Raw genomic sequence first — 9,814 nt, 5'->3', positions numbered from 1 at the left:
GTGGCGAGAACGGGTTCGAATGCGTTCGCTACGGCGAACAGAATGTACTCCGTCATCAAAGCAAGATTCCTCTCTTGGGTCAGGTGAGGGTTCCTTTTCAATGTCGAGACTTGATGGCGTATTGAGACCAGTACTACTCGATACATCCATAGTAGCAGAATCGGGGTGGGATTCGTCTTCAATAACTGAGACCTTCCGAGGTCTTCCTCGTCGTCGGATGGGGTTAATAGGGTCAGAAGGCACGTTGCCTTCATCTTCCACGAAGGGCGTCAACGCTGACACATGATACTTTCCTAATATCTTCGTAGGATCATCAAGAGACGATATCGTATAGGTAGTCGCAGAAACACGATTGGAAATACGGTAAGGACCGTCACGCCGAGGGGCCAATTTTGCGGAAAATCCACGAGCACTGTTACTAAGAACGTGTGTATCCACCAACACTTTGTCTCCTGGGTTAAACGGGTTCATATCACGACGGTGCAAGTTCGCGTATTTCTCGTTGCCACTTTGTCGCGCGTCCGAATTCTCTCGCGCTTTTTCTAATACGTCGGCAATAAGTAACAACTTCGGGGTTACTTCCGCGATAAAGTTCTCGTTTTCGAGCACTGACCGAAGATCACGTCCAACAATCCCGGGCGACCGTAACTCACGACCAAAAGTCAAGTAGGCAGGGCTGTATCCGGTAGCCGCGTGAATCGCACTATTCATGGCGAACCTAATTGAAGGAAGCGCTTCTTTCCATCGGGTATGGTACTTTCCCACAAAGATAGAAAGTTGAGTATTAAGGTCTTTGTGTCTTCTTTCCACGGGATTCGACTCGGGATGGTAAACCGGTATCAAACTTTGTTTTAATCCCAAACAATGGGTGACGCACTGCATAATTTCGCTGACAAATTGCGTACCATTATCGCTTATAACTTTTCTCGGGGTTCCGTAACGTAACACTACTTCGTTCACCAAACAATCGGCACACGCGTTAGCCGTTGCTCGCACCAAGGCAAACAGTTCAAACCATCGGGTCGACACGTCTTCTACCGTAAAAATCCATTGTTCGCCAGTTTCAGTTGTCGGAAAAGGACCAACCAAATCTATCGCAATCGTTTCAAACCTCTGGGCCATTACAGGCGTCTGTAGTAATTCTGCTGGTTTAACATGATCGGGTTTATATCGCTGACATTCCGGGCATTTTAGAATGTACTTTCTTATGTCACGATGTACCGAGGGCCAATAATACGTCTGGGAAATCCTTTTATAGGTCTTGTCGATTCCGTGATGTCCTGCTAAGGGTGAATTTACTTAATTCGGGGTCTTCTAACTGCTCATTTCTTGTTTCTTTGGCGGACCTTTTTGGTAACATAACGCTAACCAGATTAAGATCACAGGTATNACCTTTATTTTATATTACTGTATTTACACTATTAATTAAGTATGTTCAACAATTGTGTCTGCAACTCATTTAACTTCTTCTCCACCTGTTCCACTCACTTTCTACCTTCCACCACCGACCTACTGCTGTTTTCACGACTTTCTTCAGGTCCTGCAATTCTTTCTCTTTCCGCTTTATTTATTCCAAACATGAAGCGTCCTTCATGTCATGTTCCTTTATTTCACCTTCCCGTTTTCGCATCTCGCATTAGTCTTCAGTGCTTCTCCACATGGTCTACAAGCTTTGAAGAATATAATGGACCGCCCGGCACTCTTCTGTTGTACGTCCGCTTCTTAGGCTTCATACTTATGGATTTACTGCCCCCTGCCGTCGTTCGCGATGTACTAGCCACAGGCACTGCTAACCTTTCCGTGGCTACATCTATGCATGGGTTTCCTTCACCGACCATTCTGTTTTGCTCGCCAACTGATCGTTGTGGAAGAACTCCTCTAGCATCGCTGACAGCTCCGACTCGTCCCAGATAACTGATACATCATCCCCATGACACTGAGCCACTTCAGCCATTTAGTTAATCGCTTCCTCCATACTTCTCTTATTTCTTAAATATCTTCTTCCCCTCTCTCTCTTAATACCATCACCCCTTTTCCATACTCTCTCACTCCTTCTGAAAAGCATGAACTTCACGAGGAAAATTCAAACTTAAATGGGCTACATCACCATCTAACGATAATTCCAGAAGGTCTAACAACTTCTGGTACAGTTGACAAAAGGGGTGAATTTTAACTTCTTTGGCTGAAGAATGATTTAGAAAGACGTTCTGAATGCCAAAAAGTGGCATGAAGTTGATGGACAGGTCATCGACTTGCAGTGTCCCTCCTTTATTACTACTAATGGTAATTGCAGTTTTTATTGAAACAAATAGAATACCATTTCGGAATGTTTTTATTCAGTATTACTTATTTTTAGTTTCACTCTTATGTTAAACGATTAATTATTTATCATCATTATCATCTTCAATTATTTCAGAAAACGCATACGCTTTGCAAGAATCGATTTTCCTGCCGTCGACGTTATGATAAGAGTCGAAGCATTCTTGACACATAAGCATATGTTCGTTAGGTAATCTGTCACATTCCGTGCAAACAACTTGTGCGTTATTGGTACCGCAAATGGCACATTTCCTCGAGTATTGCCGGTTCGTTGTCATAACGTAGGGATAGTCATATGGACAAAGGCAGTCGTCTTTCATGAGCAAACGAGCGTCGGTGAAGACCACTAGGTGTTCACAGTTGCCTTGGTGCACATACACATATGGATAACCGATGCGAGGTTTTAAATCCTTGACGAATGTCTGAAACAATTCAATAAATAACTACCTACGTAAATAAATACAGGTCACGATCATTATATTGTCTGTAGTCAATGTCTATGGCGTGCTGACGAGAACGAAATCGTGGCCCACGTCTGAGAGTTTCAACAGATCACAATCAATGGTTCTTAACCGGTGCTCCCTGAAAGCACCCGTACAAATGATTAAAAATATTAAACCATTGACGAGTCGACGACGCATCAATATTAAAGATTCGGTACAACATTTGTTAAACATATTCTGTAGCATTAAGAAGAAGGTACTTTACGTTACGGTATCAATTTTAACACTGGAACCACTTGGATGCGATTGTCGACATTGTAACCACAAAAATTCCAGTAAAACAATGTAATTGGTACAACAATTTCAAAATATAAAAATAAAATAAGTACAAAAAGTACTTTTAGTTTTGAATAATTTTATACGTGTTTTATTTATAGAACAAGCTTATTAGCCAAAGGGTTGGTGGTCCTTGGCAAGACAAATGGTCCTTCGTAGGAGGTTAAGAACCACTGGTCTACATAGATAATACGAATTCATTTTTCATAGGTTGGTAGGACACCTTCTTAGGCATGAAGGTCTAGTCAGAGACATATTAGAGGCAGAAACAGGAGTTAGGAGGGGTAGAGGTAGACCTAGATTAGATTACTCTTCGCAAATAGTTAAGGATGTGTGTTGTTCTAGGTTTAGGGAAATGCGAAGTTTAGCTCAGGATAGGAAAGAGTGGAGGTACGTGTCCAACCAGTCTTAGGACTGATGACCTTATGATGATGATGATGAGGTCGTAGATGCATGTACAAATTAACAAAGGCATTTTATGATATATATTATACTGGGAAACAAAAAATGGGGTCTGTAGAAGAAAGAATTTCCAGGAAGACTGCATCGTGCTGGCTGGTGTATTACATAACTTAAAAAAAAAAGAAAGTGGAAAACGGTTTTTCAGTTAGTTATGTGTAATACCAAATCGACATCTTACAACCAATAGTAGCGATGACGTCGTAAAAATACATGTATGCTAGAGCATTATTAGTTTTCGTTTGCGCTTTGTATTTAACTCATTTTTTCTTGGCCATTCCTGTTAATCAAAGTGTCTAGTTGTCATTTTCTGCTGCAATATTTTAACATATTTTGATACAAAAAAATACTTGTGGAAAAGCACGTTTCAAGTAATGCATGCGCCTTCATTTCTTGTCAATATTAGTGTATCTCAATTATAATTTTGATGAATGTTCTATAAAACAAACAGTATCCAGTGTTTTCTCGGTAAATAAGCATGGAATATTTATCTGCATTCCATAAGTTTTTATGAGTCTACAATTTTCTCATTTAACTTTCTCTTAAATTGCAAAAAAAAAAAACGTTTTTCCAGTTTGTTTAATTTTTAAATTATGATGCACTAGCTAGCACAATGCCACCTTCCCTGGAATGTTTCATCCACACGACCCCATTTGTATTTTCAGGACACACGTAACTGTTTCGAGTTATTGTAGACGAGCATTTCGCGAGTATCATGTCGTGTGTGGTATCGAACAATAAGTAGCTAGATGTTGCTACATATATGTGCAGAAAACATGAAAACACGGCATTGTCTAAATAATTAAAATTATAGAGACGTTCCAAGTTAAAACATTGAACATGACTCATAGCAATATACCGGAAATATATTTTTAAATTTCCTTACGCCATCCATATCTGCTGTCTTCAGATCCTTTATGTTCTTTTCCTTCGCCCATTCTCTTATAACTTCTGAATAATCAATCGACCCTGTTGCTCTTAGGTCATTGTAGAAAACGTTTTCAATGAAGAGGAAGTTTGAAGGGTACAGGACCTAAAAATACAAGTAAAATATACTCTTTGTGAAATTTCTTGCAACAGTGATTCGGCATTTTTGCTAAAGGAGTTATATTTCACATTACCAACACAAAAATTAAGAAAGTTCACATAGGAAATAAAAGGGTACACGCATTTAAGTAAAAAAAATAAGAAAAATTTAGAAAAATTGGCGAGAGATGTTAGAGTAGGGTACTGTTTGTCGTTGCGTAGAAAATTATCCTACTTGAGGCCCACCAAATACCACGAAAAGTGTAATAATTAATTTTGTCTAAAGATAATGTAGACCCTAATGAGATCATCTCAAATGTAAATAATTACAATTTTGATCCTGAGTGGTTCATAATAGTAGCAGTAGGGAAGGAAAAAGAGTTCATATATAATAATGTCAGATTTTATGCAAAGATGCATCCGGACATGAGAATATGGCAGATAATAACAGAATCTAACATAGCCAATCAAATTTTCCCTTTTATTAAACAACAATCAATGACAATGTCTGAGGATCAATTACTAAGAGCCATATTTAGGATGACCTTTCGATTAGCCGAAGAAAACGAAGACTTTTCCTTTATTACTTTTGATTTCTCTGCATGGTGTTATGTCATCACGTGTTTCGACAATTAGATAACATATTCGGATTCGATAATGTATTTACTTTTACACATTTATTTCATCTATGCTGTATATTAGTATTTCAAGACAGATATGCTCCTCCCAGACAAAGAAGTGATGGTCTTCCTGAAGAAGGTCCTAGATGTTGGTGGATGCCGGAGGAGTGGCAGGAAGGTTTAAGGCAAAAAGCATGGACATTAGTTACTATACTTCTGATTTTAATTGTTTGTCAAGATTTCGGTGCAGTGGCTACTTTATTGGGCCAAGGAGACAATCAAGTCATACTATTGAGGATACCACACGCAGAACACCTACAAAACATGAATCAGACAGAAGATGAATATGTGAATGTTTTCATTCAAGAATTAGTTAAGATAACGACAAGAGCAGGGATTCCTATAAATGATTAGGAATCTTGGAGTTCCAAAATTTTATTTGAATATTTTAGGAAATACTACTTGAAGGGTGTGCCTGTTAGTGCTGCTCTAAAAAGAATATCTAGACTTGCTAGTGAGCCAAACCAATCTATCCCGTCATTAAATAGTGATTTATCTGGAATGTCTGCAGCATATGAGGATGACATATTATTATTGTGCTACATTTGAAATTTGCCATAAATTGAGAAGAAAGTACGGTTGGCTAAGAGATAAATCTCTGGAACATAATGTAGCTATACTATCTGTTACCAGAGTTTTGGGAGGACCCCCCATAACCATTTATAGCAATTATGCAACCAGGGCATCTCAAGATCCTCTGACAGACAACATAAGTTTTATTATGAAGGGGAAGGCTTTATCAAGTGCTATCATTGGAGTATCACACTTGTGCAGAAGTTCTGTTAACGTAGTGAACTTCATTATTGTTCATTTGTCGTTCCTAATTGTTGTTATCTATGCATTTAAGGATTGTTGACAGAGAGAGTGGTTGTCAAGACTAAATACACATAGGAGCAATAGCCGAACCAAATAAGTCTGAAAAGCATCATCACTAATAAAGGAAAGACGTACGCTGTGCGATGAGCGACCACGCATCAATTTTAGTGTATTGTTGTCTAAGGGGCAAAAAAGCATGGTTCGCAAGGTACATTAAGTAAGTGATATAGTTGTTACATCTATGCTTAGTCTTCTTGGTGGTTACTTAGTGTAATTTTTTGTTGATAGATGGTGGGTAAAAGTACTTCTCCCTTACGGGGAACTACCGTTACATTAATGAGGGCATAAATGCAGCAATTCTTAGCGACGTTCAGCAACTGCCAACAAGACATGACGGTGGCTCATTGGTTCAGGTTTATTCGTCACTGATATATTTTTTGAAGTGAAACTTCTTTGGGCTTGAAAGTAAAATCTCAAGGCCATGAAACCTCACGTTTTACAACGTTTCCTCTCGCGAAGCGATAGGCTAAGAGAATAGAAAGGCGCGCATGCGCATATCGGTATAACAGTCAGCTGTTACAGTCAAACCTGGATAAATGAGAACTGAGTAAGCGAGAAAACTCTATTAATGAGAGTATTTGCCAGGTCCCGTCATTTTGCCCTTCTAAAGCCTCTATAAGTGAAAAACATAAAACCTGTATAAGTGAGTGTCGTTTTTCATGCGTGAACCTCTTTAAGTAAGATTGCTACTTGCCTATACCTCTACAAGCGACAGTTTACTTTTGTTATTTTATGACTCGTTCTTAAATTTCAAGAGGCTCTTATTTCATTCGAATGACCAAATGTGCGTCTGTTGTTGTTTTCTATAGTTCTAGGAACTAACGTTGTATTTGAATGACAGAGTAAGTCTTTATTACTTTATTATAGCCAAATGNCCCCTAAAAACATTTTGGTTTATAATGTGTCCATAGTAGGGTTCATTCCCGGGAATTCTCGATTCGAGAATTCCCGGGAAATCGTTGGGCTTTGTTCCCGGGAAATGAAGCTCGAGAAAAGTCGAGAACTCGAGAAATCATGTACCTATATAGAAATTAAATCGCTGTTTGTTGTATTGCGTGGCGGCGGGGGCCAAAATGCAGCGGCACCCTTTGATCTCGCTGCAAGCGCTCTGCGGCGTCGTTTTTACGCGTTCATTCGTGTTTTGACTCTAGTCAAGTATAATTTACGTAGTGAGTGTTTCACAGATTACGTGATAAATTGAAATCAAACAGGTAAGTCTTTTCACTTTTATTGACATATCATGGCATTATTATTCATATAATTTTTATCAATAATATAATCTAAATATGATCTTAAATTTTACTAGGTACGAGTACCTATCTATATTGCCAACTGTGTTGTGTGTGTATCACATATTACTCCAAGGGCTTATTATTAATTTGAATTGCGTTATAGATTTTACCGAAACGTCACTATAACAGTAAAGATGGAAGCATCAAAAGCATGGAAATATTTCAAAAAAAATAAGGAATCTGCAAATGCGCAATGCCTAAAGTGCCCAAAAACGATTGCTTGCAAAGGTTCAAATACTAGCGGGTTGGTGAGACATTTAGCACATGTGCATAAAATCAATATTACTAAATGCGGGACCCAAGAAGAATCCGAATCTGAAGCATCTACAAGTTCAGGTGTGAGTGCACCGAAAAAAAGCAGGCCTGGGTATGAAAGTATGCAGCAACAGAAACTAAACTTCAAAACTCCACCGATACAATCATTGGGTGAAATATTGGCGAGGCTGGCTGCAAAAGACGGCTTCACCATAAATGGAATCACAAAAAGTGAATTCATTCGTGATTCACTTTCTGCTAAAGGATATAAATTGCCCATGTGTGTTAATGATGTTATGAATCTAATACTAAAATACTATGAGGATAAGGAAAAAGAAATGATAAAAGAACTTTCAGGTATTTGTTCTTCAGGTAACCGGCTAAGTGTGAGTATTGACGAGTGGACAAGCATACGCAACAAACGCTATTTTAGTGTTATTTGTCATACCACAGAAACAACACATTATAATTTGGGGTTAGTTTATATACCCGGTAAATGTGGGGCCGTTGAAGTAAGACAAATAGTGGAGGAACGCTTAAAACATTTTGGAGTGAAATTTGAGAGTGATATTGTTGCCGTAACAAGCGATGGGCCAAACGTAATGAAACAATTTGGCAGAGAAAGCCCCTGTGAAATGGTTCTATGTGTAAATCATGCCATCCATTTAGCGATTCTCGACACATTTTGCAAAAAACAGTCAGAAGTTACAGCTGCTAGGAATGCCTTGCATAACGATAACGAACACAGCAGCTCCGATGAAACCAGCAGCACTGATAACGATGATGAATCTTGTATATCTAATGAAGAACCTAGACCGCAAATAATTGATGACATAAACAATGTAATTACTGAGACCCGATCGATTATAAGATTTTTCAGAAAGAGTCCTCTAAAATCAATCACACTGCAGAAACATGTAGTAGCCGAATTCGGAGTAGAACTAGTTTTGTTACTCGATGTCAGAACTAGATGGAATTCAATGCTGACAATGATTGAACGTTTCTTGAAATTAAAAAATGCAATCAAAAAGGCACTTATAGATTTAGATAGCTCACAAAAATGGAATGAAGATAATATTACTGTGCTACAAAAACTGCAGAAGATATTAACACCAACAAAACTTGCAGTAGAGGCGTTGAGTAGGCAAGATGCCAATTTATTGACCGCAGAGGCTATAATAGACGTATTGCTAAAAAAATTAGAAAGTATCAATGATCCTTTGGCCCTCAAATTAGTAGATTCACTTAAGTTGAAAATATCAGAGCGCCGTAATACGTCTCTAATATCGCTGCTAAAATACTTGAACAGTCCTGACAATTTCATGCACAATAAAAGTAACTACTTCATTGATAACAATAAAACATTTTTGATCGGATACGCTGAAAAAGAATATAATCGTTTATACCCTGCCATCACAACTTTGGCCGAAAATGAGTCGGGAGTGATAGAAGAAGTAAGCCCATCAGAACTTGAACCCGAAAGCTTCGAAATTCAATTAGAAAAAGCAATTAAAGGCATTTCAACAAATGAGGAGGCAAGTGTAGTGGCACTGTCAAAATCTATAGTAAAGAAAGAGTTCTTACTTTTTGAACAGACTGGGAAGAGGTCACCAAATTTAGAATCGATGTACAAAGCATTGCTTTCAGTTAAGCCTACTTCAACTGAAAATGAAAGAGTGTTTTCTATTTCAGGAAATATAGTTAATAAAATAAGAAATCGGCTGTCTGATAAAGCTATAAATGCATTAGTTTTTCTAAAGGCATATTTCATCAGACAGAGTAAGCTGACCTAAGTGTTATGTATTTGTCTGTCTGTTGTTCAGCTCCTCAGCGTGAGATGTTCCATTGATCTTGCAAAGTTTTCATTTGTTTTTATTGTGATTAACATGCCATAAATGGTGCTGTGATTGTAATTTAATTATAATTTAAGATATTAACGTTTTCTTTCATGTTGATTTTTTGTTTAGTTTAATAGAAGCTACTTTTGTTTATAAGTTCTAAATAACCGGCCAAAAATGGTGCTGTCATTATAATTATGAGTCTGAATAATATTATTTCTGTATTTTTTTTAAAAAGTTAATTAGCTTATTCATAAGATTAATGTTTTTGAATATAATCAATAAAAGTT

The 9,814-nt window shown here is 37.9% G+C and overlaps 1 protein-coding gene across 1 annotated transcript; it reads right to left on the bottom strand.

The window, feature by feature from the left end:
* Positions 1-1,402: 1,402 nt before the first annotated feature.
* On the bottom strand, positions 1,403-4,701 carry LOC112906297 (snRNA-activating protein complex subunit 3-like). The gene is made up of 2 exons (XM_025980193.1): positions 4,444-4,701; positions 1,403-2,741 (listed from the first exon to the last, which is right to left on the bottom strand). Exons 1-2 carry the CDS (start codon positions 4,450-4,452, stop codon positions 2,382-2,384), a joined length of 369 nt encoding a protein of 122 aa, XP_025835978.1. The 5' UTR covers positions 4,453-4,701; the 3' UTR covers positions 1,403-2,381.
* Positions 4,702-9,814: the final 5,113 nt, after the last annotated feature.

Source organism: Agrilus planipennis, unplaced genomic scaffold (assembly GCF_000699045.2).
Source record: "Agrilus planipennis isolate EAB-ADULT unplaced genomic scaffold, Apla_2.0 scaffold357, whole genome shotgun sequence".
Taxonomy (NCBI): Eukaryota; Metazoa; Arthropoda; class Insecta; order Coleoptera; family Buprestidae; genus Agrilus; species Agrilus planipennis.
The sequence above is the reverse complement of the archived record's forward strand: the minus strand, read 5'-3'. Positions and strand labels throughout refer to the sequence as shown.